Below are 23,035 nucleotides of genomic sequence, written 5' to 3' on the forward strand. Positions count from 1 at the left end.
TGGAGGAGTATATCGTAAATGATTAATCAGAATATTATTATAATAAATATAAGATAATAACAACAATATCATGCACTCAAAAAAATTTAGTTCGTAATATTGATTAACTGTGATTATTGAATAGTATTTCGGTGTAACAACAATTTAATTTTTTTTAACGAACTTTTAGACATTGATGAATGTATTTGGTTATTGTCACAATGATTGAATAATAATTGTGAAAATAACTAGAGTACATTAATCAATAACATTCAATTTATTCAGCCAATAAGTTAGTTTCGTATATATTTAATAAATAATGTTAATTCTGGCAGCAACTCACTTTCTCGATTTCGTAGATGATAAGCAATTACGTTGGTTTATCGTGACAACGTACATATTTCATTAAAACAATGTACAGTTGTTAATATAGAGTAATATTTGATTATTCCATAGATGTAAACTGATTGTTGTGAAAACGAATGCATTAATGAATCTACTACTGCGTTTAATAACCACAATCAATGCGTTCATGGTAACAATAAACGCAGTTGTTGAAACAATAAATGTTTTTCTTGACCGATTGAAATGTAACGGCTTTTCCTTATCGTGATACCCCGAGCTTCTCTGTGTTACCATTGTTTAAAAAATAATTCTTTGTTAAACAATGCTGTTACCTCGGCCGAAGTGCCGAATAATTTCATTTCGTTTCCAAGTGTAGTCCGTACTGGAAGGAAGTTTTCGTGTGTCTATTATCGTATTCATTTTTTTCGAATCCTGAGAAAACTAATAAGTATTTTTGAAAAATTTAAACACAGAATAAAATATTATAGTATTATCGAGGGTCTGAAGTCCCTGAGAACTTCTATAATGATTATTTTAATAAGTCACAGGGGCGAAAAAGAGAAAGTTTAGTATGATTTTTAATTTCAAATATGTATACCATTCAAAAGAAACTTTTTGTTTATTATAAGGGACTTTCGGCCCTCGGTAATAATGTAATCTTTTATTCTGCATCTCAATTTGTCAAAAATACTTATTAGTTTTCTCAGGATCCCAAAAAAATGAATGCGTTTAAAAAGAATTCGATTGAAATTTTGCACCTGCGCTCTTAAAAAGGATTAAAGTGTTCTGAATTAACATTTTTATTAATATTATTAATTTTTATTAATTTTTCGTTGAGTGTGCTAACCGTTTTCAAGACCAACTGTAATAGGAAAAGTTTTTATATCTAAAACCATTTTTCTTCTAACTGTTAACGTCACCTATCTCTTACAGCAAATAAATACATACATACGTACGAATATTTACATGATACACTCAGGGGTGGGCTTTTGGTTCACGGACAATAATGTACACTTGAACGATTCGTTCCCGGAAACTGCTTCCACGCTAATTACAAAACTATTACGTAATTAATATCGATTATACTTTCAATTCAATTTTAAATCAGTTAGACCCTGAATATTTGGTGTATATGCATGAAGCAATAAACCTACCAATTTTTTGCAATTGGATGGATCTTGATGAAACTTCGATTCGTTTGTAACGATATCCTTCCGCTCGGCATTCAACAACTCGTCAGAAGACAACTTCGTGCCACCTCTCCGACGGGACCAATGAGTGATAGCTACCGACAGTGTACTTAAGAAGAGAAGGGAGAATCAGGAAATCAGTTCACCACAGACATACCAAGAACACCTTGGACCATGTTGAGCCTTTATGCAGACGATACAGCGATAGCGGCCAAACACAGAAACATAGAAATATTAGTAAACAATCTACAAATGGCACTAGACAACATCGAAGAATGGTGCATAAAATGGAAAATCGCCATAAATTCAGAAAAGATACAAGCGGTGATGTTTAAGAAACGTCGAGAACAACCAGAAGAACAACTGACGGTGCAAAACAACCCCATGGAGTGGAAAGGCGAAGCAAAATACTTAGGAGTTACCACGGACAAGGGCCTAACATTCCAATAACATGTAGAGGCCACAGTAAGAAAAGCAAACGCAGCAAAAGCATCGATAAGAGGACTAATTGGCAGAAATAGCAAATTAAAAATAAAAACGAAAGTAAGATTAATAAACAGTATAATAATCCCGATCCTAACATACGCATTTCTCGCACGGAGACAGGTATGCAATACATCAAAGAAGAAAATACAAGCGGTATACAACAACAGCCTAAGGGAAGCAGTCAACGTACCAAGATACGTAGCAGAGAGGCACTTATTCAGATAACTAAAGCAAATAAGAGTAATGGACACCATGAAAGAAAGAGCGAGGACAAAATTCCCAGAACTGGAGAACCACCCAAGCCCCATAGGTACTGCGAGAGATCATGCAATACGACGCTTTCCACCGATGGAAGCACAAACGTCCCAAACAACAGATAGTGGAATAAAATAGTATACAAAGAAGAAACATAGAAATAAAATAAATAAAAATAGAAAGACAAGAAATAAAAAGATCAAGTAGTAAGTGATAAAGCAAAGAAAAACAAAATAAATAAACACGAGAGGCTAAAAATAAAATAAAATAAAGTAGATAAATAAGAAATAAAGTGAGAAATAAGTAAGTGGACAGTTCGTAGCTCTATTCAACGAAGAAAATCACAGCACTGTGTGGGCCCCAACCAGCGACGCACACGTAAAGTAACTAACGATGATTTTATTTTCAGGACACCTACAAAAAAAATATATAATACAAATACAAAAAATCGGCCTCGACCACCAAAAAAATGCAAAAAATTATTAACCCGGCGCAAGCCAACAAAAAATACTAACAAAACAAAACACAAAAACCCGGGCAAGTAGGGCCCAACCCTTGAGCGCTAAGTCTCTGGGCCGAGCTTTATGGCTCGGCCAAGAGGCTTGGGGCCCAAGCAAGCAATTTTTAGTACCGCGGGCAAGTCACAAGAAGATAACAGGCATAGAGCGCTTCACGCTGGCCTTATTTGCAAACCGATTAGGACACCACGTTGGAATCCTATTACCCAGAATTCCCACGTGAAGAGCATTTGGCTGATAGTTGTGCCCCTATCGCGCATCAGCGTGCTATAGGGGGGAAAGCGATGACCTGGAGCATTGGAGCGCGGTGGAGTGACTCCTGTCATAGACTCGGCTTTATACACCTCGCTCCAATGAATTGTTACACTCGAACGTACTTTCCTAGGGGTGAACAAGTCTCACAGGTCGGGTTGAAAAAAAAAAAAAAAAACAGGAAATCTGATCCATTCGGTGTACTGAACTGGGAAGGAACTCAAACGGCAGTTATGCAATAGAACTCTGCCGTGGCAAAGGTACTTTGGAAAAGATGCTTTGCCGGAACTGTAACCGCAGTGAGCGAAAGCTGCCATCTCCGACCCGGAGCTGGAGGGTAAGTAGTTGTGTGTCGATGTTTGATTGTGATTACATTGGATTGAAGTGTGATGGGCTACGATGTCTGTTCCAATGAAAATTTGACCCCCCCCCCAGAAACTCAGAAACCAAGCGCTTCTTTAAAATTTAAAAAAGCACATCAATTTATCAACCCCCACTTTTTTTTAAATAGCAAGTGTGGTCGAGTGGCACATCATTTGAAAGGTATTTGTTTTCTCTACAGGACCCTCTATTTTTTTTAATTTACGTAATAAGTTTAAAGATCATTTTGGACTTACCAAATGTATTATAAATTAGTTAAGTCCAAAATTGTCTTTAAAGTTATTCCGCAAATTAAAAAATTGAAGGGTCGTGTACAGAAAAAAAATACCTTTTAAATGATGTGTAACTCGACTACACTTGCCATTTAAAAATACTGGGGGCAGTATATATAATATATAATGTTCTTGAACTCCTAAGTGGAGCATAGAGCCTCAGTGAAAACGGGCCATCGGATTCTATTTTGCGCTAGGGCCTTCACCTCATTCCAAGACTTTCCTTGACTTCTTATCTCGTCCATGATGGATCTTCTCCAAGTTTGTGCTGGGCGACCTCTTTTTCTCTTTCCTTGGGGATTCCGCTCTAGGGCAATTTTTGCAATATTGTTGGGTCAGGTGTAGCAGATCTTCGTTTATGATGGTGTTTGGGCAGAAAATACGGACAATTCTTCGTAGACATTTGTTAACAAAGACCTGAAATTTGTCTGTAACGGATTTTGTCACTTTTCAGGTTTCACATCCATAGAGTAGAACAGACATAACATTTGACTGGAATATTCGAATCTTTGTCCTTGTAGTATATTCCCCAGACCTCCAAACAGGGTTAAGCATGCTGAATGCTTGTTGAGCTTTTCGTATCCTCAAATGAATATCGTTTTCTGTACCTCCGCTTTCTGTTATGACACTTCCAAGGTATAGTATTTTCAAAAATTTTGACCTACGTAATATCGCTTTTGTAGTAAAAATACTATACGTGAAGTTTTCCACATTTTCAATCTGCATGTTGTCGATATTAAATAGCGTGTTGTTCCTTGCGTTTATTCTCATGGATTTGGTTTTACTAATATTGATTTTTAAACCTATTTTATTGGCCTCAGTGGATAGTGTTTCCAATTGGTCGGCCACATCCTGGAACCTTTGTCCTAACAGGCAGATATCGTCGGCGTATTCTAGATCACTTAGGCGTGTGGTTAACGTCCATTATATCCCTTTTGTGTCGAAGTCTAGTTTGGAGAGAACATAGTCTAGAGCTATGTTAAACAGAAACGGAGCAAGCATACATCCCTGTCTGACTCCAGTAAGTACGTCAAATTCGTCACTGTTGATCCCATTGTGTGTCACGCTGCACGTCGCCTTAATATACAGTGACTTTATAATGGAAATTATTTTATGAGGAATGTTTCTTAGCTCTAAAATTTTCCATATAGCAGCATGAGATAGGCTGTCAAAGGCATGTTCGAAATCAACAAAACCCATGTATAGAGGGGGGCAGTAGGGGGTTACATTTGAGGGCATGAATGTTGCATGAAAATTCGTCCCTCTTACAATTCAAATTGAGATGTTTTTTTAAATTGTGAAGAAACTCTTGGTTTCTGAGTTTCTGGGGGAGGGGTCAAAGTTTCGTTGGAACACACTGTATAATAATAATATAATAAAATATAAATATAGAGAAAAATACAAGCACATTTATCAGTGTGAATTTTAATTTACATAATATGTCGCCTTCTATATAAAAATCATTACAAATGAAATAAGTTAATACATAAAAATATTGATCTTAATAACTTCGCCATCTCTTTTGTAAACAAATTTAATATGAATTCCCTGTTGACACGTGGCATAATAACAATAGGAATTAATGAATTAGTTTACGGAAAATATGAAGCGAGCAAACAGTCGAAACGTTTTTTATAGCTTCCGGTATTCATATTGTCGTGCTGAACTTTCCAGCGTTTCCGGGAGCGAATCCCCAAGGGTTGAACGTCCCGAGAATTGGATATTTTGGTTCTATATATAAAAATCAAATTGGTATTTTTAGCAGTACACATTAATAATTAGATTCAGTCGGTTAAACTTCACGTGGGCGCGTTCGCATTATTGGCATTATCGTATCCTTTAATCAGCGTTTCTATGATGAATTTTATTGTAATTTTGTATATATTTTCTACGTTTTCGGTGTATCTATCTCCTAATGTTAGTTCTACGGCTTCCAGGAATGGTTTCTCGATTTTCTGAAACAAAAAAACAACTTTTAGTTTATAAAATGATAATAATGGTAGGGATGGCCAAGTGACGATTTTTGCAGTTTCTCGAGCGCGTCAGATTATCATATGGGGAGAAACCTGGTACCATGAAAAAGTACCTCTACCATATATTGGCTCTTAATGCAGGGGAGTTCGTTAAGGGGGGTCCGAAAAAATCTATCCTAGAAAATCTCGAAATCGTCTGATTAAGATAAGGTAAGTTAAGTACATGCAAAAGAGTGTATATTTCAAAAATCTGACGATTTGAGCGGGCGTAAGGAAATGGGTGAGTTAAAAAGTTTGACAAAAAAAGCGAATATTTCGCGAAATGAACATCAGATCGAAAAACTAAAAGATACGTCTTCAAAATTTTTCAAAAATCTATCGAATGGTACTAAACATGACCCCCACGGAGAGTGGTGGGGGCTAAATTTAACATTTTAAATACAAACCCCGCGATATTTCGCAAAATGAACATCAGATCGAAAAACTGCAAAATACACTTTCAAAATGTTTTTGAAAAATCTATCGAATGGTACCAAACACGCCCCCCCCACGGAGGTAGGGTGGGGGGTTATTTTAAAATCTTAAATGGAACCCCCAAATTTTTATTGCACATTTGGATTCTTTACGTAAAAATAAGGAACTTTTATTCGAGATATTTTCTCGAATTATGGATAGACGGCGCTATAATCCGAAAAAACGATTGTTGGAAATGGAAAATTAAATTAAAAAATGGAAAGTCCCTATTAAAATGGAAAATTTTACTTAACTTTTTTTGGTTTTAGGACCTAATAATCACAACCAAGTAGGTCCCCATAACGCTCGAGTGACTGCAAATTTAGCATACTTTGCTCCCCTACCATAAGAGATAACTTGATGAGAATAATTATTATAATAGATAACATTACAATGTTCCCTATATTCAGGGCCGGTTCTAGAGTTTTGAGCGTCCCGGACAAAATAAAATTTGGCGCCTTTTCATACAAGAGTATACAAATTTCTGTACTCCAATTCACAAAAAAGGTCCAAAAGGTATTTGCGGAAACTACAGGTGTATCTCGGCACTAGTATCTTCAGGATGTTTGGTAAACTCTTTAAAAAAATGATTGAGAAAGAATACGAACCTCATGGACTTTAACAACAAGAAGGATTTAGAGCTGGAAGATCTTGCGTAGACCACATATTTACCCTAACACAACTTAATGAAAAGAAAGTTGCAAGAAGCAATAGAAGGAAATACATCTTTATTTGTTGATCTCAAAAAAGCGTACGCCACGATTCCTGTGAGAAAGCTGTGTCAATCTCTTGAACGGTCTTCGTTAAATAGCACGATCATCACCGCAGTCATTTAATTATACAATAAAGCAACATCAGAAATCAAACTAAACATCACCTTATCAGAAGAATTTCCAGTAACAAAAGGATTACGACAAGGATGCTGCCTCTCTCCAATACTATTCATGATCTATTTAAATGAGTACTAAAACACTGGAGAAGATCTTGTTCAGAGTTGGGGATCCAACTTGACGACGATACAACATTGTGTACTCTACACTCTACACTTTGCGGACGACCAAGTAGTAGTGGCAGTAGACAAGGAATATTTAGAATTCATGATACAATACTTATGCATCGTGTTTGTGTGTGTTTTGTGTTTTATTGGCACTGGTTTTCACAACCAACTGGCCAGTCAATTTCATGATTGTTTTTTAGACTATAACTTATCACTAACTCAGGGGAGTAAAGTGTAGTGTGTGTGTTGAGTAAGTGTCTTGTTACTTTGCAAAGAGACGCTAATTGTATCCGAACGTCTGCGGTCCCTCCGGTGAATACCGATCCCACAAGGACAGAAACTATTTTCATTTATTAATTTATAATAAACGAAAAATTTCTGACCCTGGTGAGATTCTAACTCACGACCTTTTCGGATTTTTCGATCCATAGGCAGGCGCTCTTACCACTAGCCACTTACCACTTATGCATCGGGAATGAAGTAGAAGACCAAATGGTCAACGAACACGAAACAATTAAGAACTTTGAGGAATATATATTTGGAAACAACAATCAACAAAAGTGGACGCACCTAAAAAGAGATAGGGCAAAGAATCGCGAAAGGAAAAAGGGTGATTGGATGCCTTAACTCGATGCTATGGTCACAAGAACTATCAAATCAAAGAAAACATCTCATCTTTAACTCCATCTTTAAAAGTATAGTGCTCTATGGATGGGAAACATGGCAACTTACTAAATCCCTAGAACGAGGCCTACTTGCATTGGAAATGAACTTCTGGAGAAGATTGGCTAGAAAATCAAGGCTTGAAAGAATACAAAATGACCAATTCAGAAATATAATGGGAGTCAAGTCAACCATCATAGACGAAATTCAAAGGAGACAACTGATCTGGTATGGTCATGTGGAAAGAATGGATAGGCGGCATTCAGAAGGCAATGTCGAAAAGGAACCTTCACCCTGGCAAATGTAACGAGCGACGAAGCTGGAAATTAGGAACCGGAAGGCGGAGAACGCTATAAAAAAACCGGGATAATAATAATAATAATTATTTTTCTGTGTATCTTGGCATATCTTGTATTGTCTATAGTTTTAATGATTTTTTGCAACTTAACATTAACTTAAGTATTTAGTCGGTCATCCAGTCTTTTCTTCTGTTCCTGGCACTTTTTATTGAGTTCATCTTTACTTATAGTCGCAGAGATAGAAGCGGATTTTGCTCGTGATAAGTAATATAGACAAACTATATGGGGATATCTTGAATCAGTTGTGTACATGACTTTCCCCTACTGGTGGAAACCAGAGTGGGGGACGAGGATTTTTATAAGGAGTCAAAGTCGCGATTTTTATTATTAGTACGTTCTTTAACGGTAAAATATTGCAAAACCTCTAGATTTTAAAGAACCACTTGGATTGACATGAAATTTGGCAAACATATAGCTAACATGTCAAAAAAAAGTAATATTGTGCCGATGTGTGCTTTTACCCTGGGGGTGGGTTTCACCCCTTCTCGGGGGTGAAAAAATATACTTCCAAAATAAGTCCGGAAATGGATAAACTGACTAATTTTAAGCAACTTTTGTTCTATAGAGTTTTTTCATTAAGTCAATACTTTCCGAGTTAATTTGCGCGTGAATATGTTAATTTTTCAACAAAATAACCACGTTTTTAAACGGTTTTTCACAAATTACTCAAAAAGTAAGTATTTTATCGAAAAAATATTATTGACAAAAATATAGCCTGTAAGAAAGTGATAAAAATGTTGTATATATTGGGTCTCTAGACCTAGTCGAAGCAGAGATATAGCTAATGAAAAATAGGTTCGTATTCGTCAAATTCCAAATCGAATATTTTAACGTGAAATAATCAAAACACGAAGCACTCTTTGAGAAAAACTTATTACAAATTTTATAAAGTGTTTAAAAAAAGTTTTTTAAAAAAAATTTCTAGCGTCAAAAGTAAACAAATTACGCTCAAAATAAAGTTGGTCCCTTTTTTTTGGTAAAAAATCGGAAAAGTCACCCCCTAATATCATCTCAAATGTAATCGTTACCACTTCACAAGTTAGTTTGTGTGTGTGTTCACAAAGAGGGGATGGCATTAGATAAACTTTTTGCCACAGATATTCACAAGTTAGTTTACTCGCGTATTTATTGTTTATATGATCTGTAAGTTTCGTCGGTTAAAAGTCCGTATTTTTGAAACAGCTGTAGATGAAAGGGCTTGAAGGAGTCACTAAACACGACTGTACTCAACATTTTGAACAGCCATATCTTAACCAATTTTTGTCACAGAGAAAAACAAAAATACAAGATATTTAGAAAAGAAACTGCGACTTTTTTTACTATTTAAGATTTTTGGTATTTCGAATAATTTTTAAGTTATTTTGAAAAAAGGCATTTTTTTCAAAATAACAAGTTTTAAAAATGTTGTTTAAACCCAAATTTTTTTAAAAATAAGCACTTTGAATGGATGAAACTTACAGATTATATAAACATAACATAACTAAAGCAACTTCTGAACCGATAACGATTAATTACATTTTAGTTGCTAATTAGGGGGTGATTTTCCCGATTTTTTTTTGCCAAAGCAAAAGGGACCTACTCTAGTTTGAGCCTAATGTGCTTAAATTTCATATAAAAACAGAAATAAAGATTTTTTTAAACACTTTAAGTTGTAATGAGTTTTCTCCAACAGAGGCTTCATTATTTGGATATTTTACGTTGAAAGATTCTATCTGAAATTTGGCGAATATGAACATATCTATCATTAGCTATAACGCTGCGTCTACCAGGTCTAGAGACCTCATGCATAAACAATTTTTTTTCACTTTGTTACAGGCCATATTTTTTCTGAGAACGTTTTTTTCGACAAAATACTTACTTTTTGAGTTATTTGCGAAACACCGTCTAAAAACGTGGTTATTTTGTTAAAAAATTATCATATTCACTCACAAATAACTCGAAAAGTATTAACTTAATAAAAAACTCTATAGAACAAAAGTTAATTAGAATTAGTCAGTTTATCAATTTCCGGACTTATTTTGGGCGTATGTTTTTCGCCCCCTAAAAGGGGTGAAACCCACCCACAGGGCAAAAGCACACATCGGCACAATATCAATTTTTTCTTTGACATGTTAGCTATGCGTATGCCAAATTTCATGTCAATCCAAGTGGTTCTTTAAAATTTACAGCAAAACCCGTGAAAGAATGTACTATATTTTTTTTTTGTGACGCTCATGATCGAGATGGTGCACCAAAATTTGGAAATAAGTGTATCATGACGTAACTAAGCAAACTTTATACTCCATTGTTCATTTAGCTCACATCCTTACTTTTACCACAGGTTCACCTTTAACGTAGATTGTTTCGTCATCAATCTCGTTCTTACTGACAATGGTGATTTTTGTTTTTTGCGTGCAGAGCCATTCCATATCTCTCGCAGTACTGCGTAGTGCGGTCAACCAAAATTTGCAGGCCTTCTCTACTGTCTGCAAGGAGTATTGTATCGTCTGCATTTCTGAGATTATTCACTAGTGTTCCCTTAATTGATTTGCATTTGCCTTCATTGATATCTTCTAGAGTCTCTTTAAATATTTCTTCTGGGCACATAGGTATTAAAAAGTAAAGGAAATAGTACACACTTCTTATTGAAATCTCTTTAGATTTTTATTCTACTCGAATTATGGCTTTCTGATATCGGTATAAATTTGTAATGAATCTCATTTTCTGATCATCTATTTCTGTGTTCTGTAATATGTTTGTAAGCCTTTTGTGTTGTATTTTGTCGAAGGCTTTCAAACCTATGAATACGTCACAGTTGACATCTGGACACTGTTCTATGAGTGTTTGTATAGTAAATAAGGCCTCTATAGTGCCAAAGCCTCTTCTAAATACCAGTTGGTTTTTTAAAAATTCACAAGGAAAAAGTTTTCCTGTAGTTGGCTGTATACCATATAATACAAAAAACAATAAAATCCTTTATAAAAGGTATATATTTAAAATCCCTGAAAAGGGCTACATCACAGAACTACTTTTCGATTGGTTGACCAATCATCATCAGTGCTTACGTGATCTAACATGCTAACCACCAAAATATAATATTACAAAAATATGTGGGTAAAAACCCTTTAAAAGTAATCCGTCAAGGAAACATCGATTAAAAATGCGAACTTAAGCATGAGTGTTTAAAATATTTAATTAACTTAAACATCCATGCTTTAGTTCGCATTTTTAATCGATGTTTCCTTGACGGATTACTTTTAAAGAGTTTTTACCCACATATTTTTGTAATATTATATTTTGGTGGTTAGCATGTAAATATTACGTAAGCACTGATGATGATTGGTCAACCAATCGAAAAGTTGTTCTGTGATGTAGCCCTTTTTAGGGATTTTAAATATACACCTTTTATAAAGGATTTTATTGTTTTTAGTTGTTTTTTTTTCTTCTGCTGTCCTCTAGTTTTTTGAAGACACGTTCATGGATCACTCGCAAGAAAACTTTTAAAACATGCTTCATTAAACTGATCGTCCTATACTCCTCACATTTCATTGCGTTGGGTTTTTTGGGTATTGGGATGAAATCAGACATTAGCCATTCTTTCGGAATTTCCACGGTATATTAAACTTCATTGAATAATTCTACTATCAGTAATTCTACCATAGTGTATCCATGTGGTTCTCTGTTAGTAATCGTAAAATTTATCATTTTTTATACGTTTCAGTGTTTTTTAAATGTCCTCTTTGATAATTGCAGGTCCATTTAGGTCCATTTAGGTCTTGGTTCTATTGTCTCCATTCTTTCGTCGTCTTCAAATACCAAATACCTCCTTTATATATTCTTCCTATCTATTTATTTTCTCTGCACTTTTAATTATTATTGTGTTGTTTTTGTCAATTATGTTTCCAATACTTCTTTTCTTGTATCTGCCAGCTGCTTCTTTAATTTTTCTGTCCATGTTAAAGTTGTCATGTTCTTTATCTAATATTTCTAAATCTGAACATTTTTAGCAAAGTTTTACCAACAAATATAGACCGGGAGGTAGTGTCAAATTTAACCAGAGCATTTTAGCATGGCTGTTTTCTTTTTATCTAGTTAGGTGTTCCAAAGCTTATTAACAAATGATGTGTCAACTGGCCCAAAACCGGGGATTTTAGGCAAGAAAAGGTAAAATGTGAAACTTGATGGAAAACGCTACAACCTATATGTCAAATATTTTTTCTACAACCACTATACAAAATGCACTTTTCTGCACAGTTTTATGTTAGCAAACTTGATATTTACTCACAGTATAAGATATTTGACATTAGTGTGCAGAAAAGTGACGTTTCTGTGCCGCAAAGTGACGTTTCTGTGCCGCAAAGTTCTTTTCTGCACAGTTGACTACCTCATTATGAGTAACGTTATATTCTGTTTACATCCGTGGTTAAAGTTTAGACAAATATATGACCTATAAGACAATTATTATATTTAACTATAGCATAGAAACTAAATTATGGATGTTACAACTGTTTTATTTTACAATTTTATTCTTATTAAACATTTTATAATTATCAAATAACCAATAAGGATTTAGCAACATCTGCAAGAGACGTCGAATGAAGTAGGTTTTGTGTAAATCCGTGACTGCATAAATACAACGTCAATAATGTGTACCGAATAATTTTTTAAAATAGTTTAAATTTAAACAAATTAAGGCAGTGCATTAATTTTTTAACTGATTTCTGTGCAATTTATTTGGGTATAAGAAATTTAAATTGATCAGTATTAATTAAATACAGTTTAAAATTTATCACATAGGTACCTATTATAATTAATCTTCGTTTGGAAATTGTGATTTTTATTTTTAGGAAAAACTGTGCTTGTAGAAAAAGTATAGTGTGTAACACGTGCAGAAAGGTAATTTCTCACTCGTTTGAATTGCGGCACTCGCTTGCGCTCGTACCGCAACTTTTCAAACTCGTGAGAAATTAGTACCTTTCTGCACTTGTTACACAATATACTATATCTCCGTGACTTGCGTGTATTGTGGTTATTGTGGTTATTGTTCTCTGGTATAATTGCCAAGAATACCTAGCTACTAGCTTTCACCCAGACAACTCGGGTTCAATTCCTGGCCCTGAAAATCTTTTTTGTTTTTAAAATTGACATTTTGATTTGAAAAATAATTATTTTTTGATAATATCACGTTTTTATTATTTATACGACACAACATAAAAAAAGTCCGTATGTATTTTATAGAATCGTAAACTTTGCATTTGATCATATTATATTCAGCTGACGCGTTTTTCTTACAATCTAAAATTCATAAATTAATGATTTAGGTATACTTTTTAATATTTGCCAAACTACATAGTTCAAGAATAAAGGGGGAAGGGGGGGCAACCCCCTTTTTCACTTAGATTGGTCGTACTAACTCGGGAAGCTTCAGGGGATTATGTACAACAACTTTGTTTATTAAGGAGGTCAATCATAATAATATTATGATATTATCGTAATATTATGATCAAATGCTTAGTTTACGATTCTATAAAAGACATACAGACTTTTTTATATTGTGTCGCATAAATAATAAAAACGTGGTTTTATCAAAAAATAATTATTTTTCAAATCAAAATGTCAATTTTTAAAACAAAAAAAAATTTCAAGGCCAGGAATTGAACCCGAGTCAGTATTGGCCAGGAATTGAACCCGAATTGAAAGCCAGTAGCTAGGCATTCTTGGCTATAATACAGCGTGTGTCAGCCAAATGGAATAAATTCAATAGTTCAAATACTAATTGTTTTTTTGAAAAATGCTAAGATCTGTCGATTAGTATTTTAAATCAAAATTTTTTACATACAGGGTGTTTTTAAATAATGTATATAGGGTGTCCCAATTTAGAGATATGACGTCATCGTTAATTTTCTTAAATGGCAACACTGTTATTTTAATGGCTATTTAGATAGAGCGTGTAAAGCTATACATAACTGCAAAATGTCAAATTTTTATTTTCTAACATTTACAAGATAATAAAAAATAAAGTTATGTCTGTAATGTGGAATAAACTTAATAGTTCAATTAATAATTGTTTTTTTTTTGAAAAATGTTCAGACCTGTCGATTAGTACATATTTCAAATCGAAATTTTTTACATAAAATAATAATGTATACAGGGTGTCACAATTTAGAGATTTAATGTTATTTTTTATTATCTTGTAAATGGTAAGGAATAAAAATTTGATGTTTTGTAGTTACACACCCTATCAAAATAGCTACCAAAATGACAGTGCTGCGTGTTGCCATTTAAGAAAATCCAATGATGGCGTTATATCTCTAAATTGGAACACCCTGTATACATTATTATTGTATGAAAAAAATTTCCATTTGAAATACTAATCGACAGACCTAATCATTTTTCAAAAAAAAAATTAGTATTTGAACTATTGAATTTATTCCAAATTACAGACATGACTTTGTTATTTTTTATTATCTTGTAAATGGTAAGGAATAAAAATTTGATATTTTGCAGTTATGTATAACTTTACACACCCTATCAAAATAGCTATCAAAATGATAGTGTTGCCATTTAAGAAAATCAATGATGACGTCATATCTCTAAATTGGGACACCCTGTATACATTATTATTGTATGAGAAAAATTTCCATTTGAAATACTAATCGACAGGCTTAAGCATTTTTCAAAAAAAAAACAATTAGTATTTGAACTATTGAATTTATTCCATTTGGCTGACACACAGTGTACACGTAAGTCACGCAGATAAATATTTGACATATAAGATGTAGCGTTTTTCCATCAAGTTTCACATTTTACTTTTTCTTGCCTAAAATCCCCGGTTTTGGGCCAACTGACACATCATTTGTTAATAAGCTTTGGGACACCTAACTAAATAAAAAGAAAACAGCCATGCTAAAATGCTTCGGTTAAATTGGACATTGCCTCCCTGGCTAATATAATAGTCATTAGGAATCTACTATTTTCACCAATATCACTCTCTAAACGTTCTATAAGGTTTTCTTAGCACCCCCTATCCAAATTTTAAATTCACAGTGTATTAAAACCATAAGGAAATGTAAACACATTTTATTTTTCATCCAGCAATATCGAGTTTTCGTAATCTTTCATTAAAAACGCGATCACGAAGTCTTCCCCGAAGTCTCAGAACGAATTTCTGCTGGATGTACACAAAAATAAGTAAATTAGTACTGTGACAGAACATCTCGTTAATTCCAAACACCATCTCGATATAAACTCAACAAGTTTCAGCGAAAACGTCTAGCAAAGCAGTGGAAAAATCGAATGAACCTCGAATATCCCTTAGGTGACACCTTCGGAATACAAAATTTCTGAAATGATTTTCCTGGCGTCTCTATGTAAATAAGTAAGTATAACTTATACATGTTTGTGAATGTTGGTGAACTTTTCTGACATGAATAAATAGTATTTATTAGCAACCCGATTTTAAGAGTTGGCTTAGCTTATAAATAAATCATACTTAAAAAAATATGAAACTTTTTGTTTTTAATATCTATGTAGTATATTATGCAACGAGCATTTAATGATGGGCATTATGATGCGATAAGACTAGAATAAGAGCATCATAATGGCAATTAAATGTGAGTACATAATTAGTAAATTAGTAAATTAAAGTAAAGTAATTAGTACTGATGTTAATGAATTGAATGTAGGTTATGATATTGTAAGATTTGTGAAAAGTCAAAGACTGTCATGTCTGGGACATGTTCAGATACAAGGAGATGCAAAAACAACAAAAATATTATAATGGAAACCAATAGGAAGACGAAAAAAAGGAAGGCCCAGAACAAGATGGTTGGACCTGATATTAGTGTTCAGCGACCCCAAAAACCCCCAACGAATTTTGCATTGATTTTATATCAAATTTCTATAAAACTCCACGTGCCTCGAAGACCATCCCCGACGTGATATTAGTGTTCACCGACTCCAAAAATATGCCAATATTTATGAGTTACCTTCCTGGGATGACTTTATTGAAAGATAGTTCACTCTATTACATGAAATCAACTTTAACTCAAGAATATCCGTCACAAAAAAATCATAGCACGTGATTTGTCTTTAAAAAGACACCACATGCAATGGTGACAGTAAAATTTTCGTATTAGTGATTCCATAGTAAATCACGAGGAAAAACCAGGAAAAAACAAACCTCATGATACTATCCCGACATTGTAAGTATTTGGTCTTACATTCATTTTACTCTCAAAACTAACACTAAACTCTGATTTTGTATGTAGGTATGCTATTTTAAATTATGAATAATATTAATAATAGATAGATATAAAAATAATACTAAAATATAAATTATGTACTATCCTCGATATGTTGACTCACTCATCGTGGTACTTATTTTCTTTCTATTGACTTCCTCTTTTTCTACCTCTTTCTACCGAGGAGTTTGCGACACAATTGGTTTTATTTAGCATAATTAGAGCCGCTTCTTTGATTTTTTAATTTTACTATCAATCTGTTTCTTTCAGGACTATACTTGAATCTTTCCACTGAACTCTATGTTCATTTTCCCATGCGTCTTGATATATTTGAGATCTATCAAATTCTCTATTTTTATTATAAGACTGATGTTCACTTATTCTAACGTTTAATGGTCTTGATGTTTCACCTACATAAATAAAATTGTTCGCATTCACAAGGTATTTTATAAATACAATTCTTTTTGTTTTTTCTTGTTCATTGTTAGGTTCAGTTTTAGATAAAATAGATCTCAATGTGTTTTTGTCTTGAATGTTGTTGAAATGCTGAATTTATTTCCTATTGTTTTAAGTTTCTCAGATAGTCCTTTTATATAAATGGTATTGATATTTTCCTCGTATTATTTCTTGTGAATGTTATAGGATTTCGTTCTAAGTTGTTCCGTTCCGTTCGATCCAATCTTGACAATTCCTTATTTATAAACGACAAAGGATAATAATTTTTTAATAAAACAGTGATGTTAATAATTGTTTTTCTTCTAAGAATGAATGTTCGTTAGATCAAATAATTTTGGCTCTATCATATAAGGATCTAATCGATCCCTTTTTAACGTCGATGTTGTGATTTTATTTGTAATTTAGATATCTGTTGGTGTGTGTTGGTTTTGGTTCAATATCCTTCTTTGAGACCAAAACATCGAGGAAAGGCAGGGTGTTATTATATTCCTTTTCCATTGTAAATTTTATTGTCTCTTTTTGATCGTGTATAATATTTAGGAATGTGTCCAACAATTCTTATCTATGAGGCGATATTGAGAGCACATTATCTACATATCTCCACCATCCTGTAGGTTTTAAAATTTGTTTAGAAATGATATTAGTTTCGAAATCCTCCATAAATATATTAGCCAATAATGGAGATAAAGAAGAGCCCACTGCTAGATCACAAATTTGTTTTTAGAATTCATTATTTAGTTTAGGTAGGTATTATTAGTACATAATCTCAATAACTCCATTACAGTTGATACATTAAGTCTTGTCCTAGTTGTCAATGTACGATCATTCCCTAATTTCGTTTTGATTATGTTTAAAGTTTTATCTAATGGCACACTTGTAAATGGTCCAAGAGCTGTAAGACATTTTTGAGTAGGTATTTTAGGCAACCTGAAAATTTTTCAGGTGACTTTTCTATAAAAGCCTAATACAAAAATGCCGGTCTGGCTGGAGGGTAGCGGTTATTTTCCCCAAAAATCCCCCCCAAAGTTTAAAAAGGGTAAAAATTGTTATTACAAAAAAATATCATTGATATGACTTGAAAGTAAATTTAAATATTCAAATATAAAGAAAATAAACAGGCCAGGCGATTTAAGGGCGATTTTAACGCTGCAAGATACTTGCATGGGCGCCCCAGGATTATTTTAAGGGGGTGCGTCTGAACTTCAGAAGATTTCATCTGAATCTGTACACACTATTAACGAGTATAAAATATACAACTATACATGCATAGCTATGTACATTCCTTCCGGACAGGGAGGTGCAATTGTTATTTTGACAGGGTATTTTTTAATATTAAAAAAAAACATTCTAAAAAGACAGGTTCTTTTTGGTGAAATTTTCCAACTGTCAGGTGATTAAACAAATTACGCGTGCATATAAATGAAAAGCGCTATAGGCAAGCAGCAGTGTGAGAAAGAGCGTGTACCGATAGCTTTTTGTGTCCTAGTTGTAGCTGAGCGAGTCCGTTCGCTCGAGAAAAATCACGTGACCTGGCGATATCCATGTTGTTGTTCCTTGGAACGTTAGAGTGTTTATTATAATATATTATAGTTTTTTAAGTAACTTTTTCTTAATTAAAGAAAAATAATACGTACTATACAATAGATTTTGGAAATATGATAGAAAAAGACAAATTTATTATTATAAATATATAGGTAGAAAAGAATAAAACTATAAACTATATTAATTCTGTGTCCGTACTTCTTCTTCAAACTCCTCAGCTGAGCTTAAATATTCATTCTCTTCTTCCTCGTCAGACTCCCCTCGAGACTCAGATTCCTCTTCTACATGATCTGTAAATAGTTGTAATATGTATTTAGAATTAATTAAAAATTAATTAGTGATTAACTAGTTGAGTTGCTACGGGCGCATCTGAAGAAAGACTTGCCGTTGTTGAGATGTGGAGTTATCGAATAATGTTAAATATATCATGGACACACGTAATAAAAGCGGAAACAATAATAAATATGAAAAAGGCAAAAGAAATACTCAACACTATAAAAGAAAGAAACATGAGCTACTTTGGTCATACCTACACTAAGAAATAAAACACGTGATGTTATTGGTTATATAAGGAAAAGTATTAAGCGTTAGTAATTTTTCACTAATTCTAAATAAGTATTACAAATATTTACAGATCAGGTAGAAGAAATTGAGTCTCGAGGGGAGTCTGACGAAGAAGAAGAGAATGAATATTTATTTTAGCTCATTTTTCTTTCCTTCATAGTGTTGAGTATTTCTTTTGCCTTTTTCATCTTTCTTAATGTTTCCGTGTTTGTTAAGTGTTGTGTCCATGATATTTTTTACATTATTCGATAACACCACATCTCAACAATGGTAAGTCATTCTTCAGGTGCGCCCGTGATTCTCCAGGCTTCGACTCCGTATAAAATTACAGATAATACGTAGCAACTCAATTAATTAATCACTGATTAATTTTTAATTAATTCTAAATACATATTCTGACGAAGTCTGACGAAGAAGAACAGAATGAACATTTAAGCTCAGATGAGGAGTTTGAAGAAAAAGTACAAGATTCGGACACCGAATTAATTTAGTTTATAGTTTTATACTTTTCTACCTGTATATTTATAATAATAAATTTGTCTTTTTCTATCATATTTGCAAAATCTATTGTATAGTACGTATTACTTTCCTTTAATTAAGAAAAATTACTTAAAAAACTATAATATATATAATAATTACTCTAACGTTTCGAGACACAACAACATGGATATCGCCAGGTCACGTGATTTTCTCGAGCGAACGGACTCGCTCAACTACAACAGAGGACGCAAACAGCTATCGGTATACGCTCTGTCTCACACTGCTGCTTACTTATAGCGGTTTTTTTTAAAAAAAAAACTGTCTTTTGTAGAATATTTATTTTTAAAATTAAAAAGTACCCTGTCAAAATAACAATTGCACCTCCCTGTCCGGAAGGAATGTACATAGCTATGCATGTATAGTTGTATATTTTATACTTGTTAACAGTATGTACAGATTCAGATGAAATCTTCTGAAGTTCAGATGCACCCCCTTAAAATAATCCTGGGGCGCCCATGCAAGTATCTTGCAGAGTTAAAATCGCCCTCAAATCGCCTGGCTTGTTTATTTTCTTTATATTTGAATATTTAAATTTACTTTCAAGTCATATCAATGATATTTTTTGTAATAACAATTTTTACCCTTTTTAAACTTTGGGGGAGGATTTTTGGGGAAAATAACCGCTACCCTCCAGCCAGACCGGCATTTTTGTATTAGGCTTTTATAGAAAAGTCACCAGAAAAATTTTCAGGTTGCCTAAAATACCTACTCAAAAATGTCTCACAGCTCTTATACTAAAATCAACGGTTTATGTCTAAACTTACTAAAACATTATTTGGATTAATTTCAATATTTGATAATTTGTTTAAAAAATGTGTATTTTTTATAAATGTGTCATTATTATTTGCAAATGGTTGTATAATATTTAATAACAATTTTGATAGTTCACTAGAAGGAGAATTCATTTTAGTACAAATGGGTCTAAGTGGTATATTCGCTTTATGAATTTTCGATACTCCATAAAAATGTGGTGTCTTACAGTACATAAAACTGTAATAGGGTCTAATTAACTTTTTTGATAATAATATGTTAAATCATTTTTAAACTTGAATAAAGTTCTATATAGGGTAGCGAGAAAGTATGGAAACACGGTAATTTCTCGGAAACCGCTTGACCCATTTTTATAAATTTTGGTGGGTGGGGGGTTTTATAATGCGGCCGACATTATAGTAGTAATTACATTGTTGTCAAATCTTCCGTTTTTCTGGAAATCTAATGAACTTTCTTATTTTAAATGGAACACCCTGTATATTTTTTTCGTTTTGAAGTTCTTAATAAATACTGATTATTTTTTATATGATATTCCCTATACATAAATGCCACAATTTCTGAGTTATTGCTCCATTTATTTAAAAATAATTTTTAACAAATTATAAAAATCAACGTTATCGGCCCGAGTTGACAATATTTTAGGTTTTTTAGATGATTAGGAACAAAAAAGGACTTCTGTAATTTTCCTCAAAAGTTAATCGTTTCCGAGTTATAAACAATTTAAAACTGAAAAAAAAAATCGAAAAATGACGATATTCTAGGTTCAAAAACTCATGTAAAAATTATTATTTTTGAAATTACGAAGTGCCTAAATTCAAGTTCAAACCTTATTGTATCAGATATCGATAAGTGATTTGGTCTTATTCTATTTTAAAATATTATTTTTTAGTTGTAAATGCCCGATCGCCCGTCCTCTCGTATGAGCTTCATTAAAAATAAAAAAAAAACAATATTTTAGAATAAAACATGCCAAAAGTTCTTATAGGGATCTGATACAAGAAAGTTTGGTCTTGAATTTACGTACTTTCTAATTTTAAAAATGATTTTTTTACTTGTGTTTTTGAACCTTGAAAATCGTCATTTTTCGATGTTTTTCAGTTTTAAATTGTTTATAACTCGGAAATAATTAACTTTAGAGGAAAATTACAAAAGACCTTTTCTGTTCCCAATGATACAAAGAACCTAAAATAATATCGACTCGGGCTGAAAAAATTGATTTTTTATAATTTGTTTAAAATTTTATTTTAATAAATGTTGCAGTAACTCCGAAATTATGGCATTTAGGTATAGAAAATATTATATCAAAAATAATCAGTACCCATTAAGGATTCCAAAACTTAAAAAATATACAGGGTGTTCCATTTAACATAAGAAAGTTCATTAGATTTCCAGAAAAACAGAAGATCTGACAACAATGCAATTACCAGTATATTATCGGCCACATTAGAACATCCTTGCCCACCAAAATTTCTAAAAATCAGTCAAGCGATTTCCGAGAAATTACCGTGTTTCCATACTTTCTCGCTACCCTGTATATCTTGTTTTCCAGTGTCTTCGTTGGATCCTTTGTTAATTAGGTATGAGGACCATTTGCTATAAGTTTTAAGTTATAAGATCTATAAGTTATAAGATATTTGTTATAAGTTATAAGATCTGTAATTTTGTCCTCGTATTGTATTTTATCCATTATCACAGTTGAATTTCCTTTATCCTTTAAAATGTATAATAAAGGGTGATTCATTTAGAGGTACTTTTTTTGGTGAGGATTTGTTGGGAGACCGTGCGTGAATGGTATCAACTAAAGTTTTCCTATTTAGTATTGTTTGACATTACATCCTAGAAAAACTTAACTCGGCACAACGTCTAGAAATTATTTAGCTGTATTACGAAAATAGGCGTTTAATGAGGAACGTGTTTCGTGCGCTTAGAGCAAAAAAAAAAAATGTTTTCCGATGAGGCCCGTTTTTGGCTTAATGAGGACGTGAATAAACAAAATGCCCGTATTTGGGTTGATGAGCAACCCAAGGAGGTTCAAGAGTTGCCAATACATTCAGAAAAAACCACTGTTTGGTGTGGTTTATGGGTGGTGTCATCGTCGGTCCATGTCTTGGACCGGCCAGAATGTTACTGTGAATGGAGACCATTATCGTGCCATGATAACGGACTTTTTGGAACCATCAATTGAAGTTTGTCGTTTAAGTGACATTTGGTTCCAAAAATATGGCGCCAACTGCCATACATCCCGAGAAAGCATGGCTTTAGTGAGAAAACGGTTCGGTGAGCAATTTATTTCAGGCTTCGGACCAGTGACTTGGCCGCCTATATCCTGTGACATCACACGTCTAGTCGTTTTTCTCTGGGGCTACCTCAAGTCCAAAGTCTACATGAATAAACTGGCTACTATTAAGGCATTGGAGGCCAGTATTACTCGAGTCATTGGTCAAATACCAATCGAAAAGCTCGAACGCGTCATCGAGAATTAGACCTTCAGAATGAACCCTCTTAACAGCAGTTATGGTCAAGATTTGAAAGAAATTATCTTTGGGAGGCAATTGTAAAGAATGGTTCTTTTTTACGACAATAAAGATTTTCAAATAAAATTAATTTTTTTCATCGTTTTTTCTTTTTTAAAAAAGTACCTCTAAATGAATCACCCTTTAGATGTCCGAATTGCCGATATGAATGAATCAGATTAAATTATATTAGGTGTGTTCTAGCAAACAGTCAAACAAGTCAGAAACCGTCAGCAAACAGTTG

General features: G+C 33.2%; 1 protein-coding gene across 1 annotated transcript in view; it reads right to left on the bottom strand.

The window, feature by feature from the left end:
* Window positions 1-225: 225 nt before the first annotated feature.
* LOC114342351 (neuroglobin-like) overlaps window positions 226-23,035 on the bottom strand; it is a 688,855-nt gene continuing 666,045 nt past the window's right edge. Inside the window, exon 4 of the mRNA XM_050646450.1 lies at window positions 226-5,633. Within this exon, the coding sequence (XP_050502407.1) occupies window positions 5,478-5,633 (156 nt within the window). The 3' untranslated portion in view covers window positions 226-5,477. The remainder of the gene's footprint in view (window positions 5,634-23,035) is intronic.

This window comes from Diabrotica virgifera, chromosome 3, assembly GCF_917563875.1.
Source record: "Diabrotica virgifera virgifera chromosome 3, PGI_DIABVI_V3a".
In the NCBI taxonomy this organism is placed as follows: domain Eukaryota; kingdom Metazoa; phylum Arthropoda; class Insecta; order Coleoptera; family Chrysomelidae; genus Diabrotica; species Diabrotica virgifera.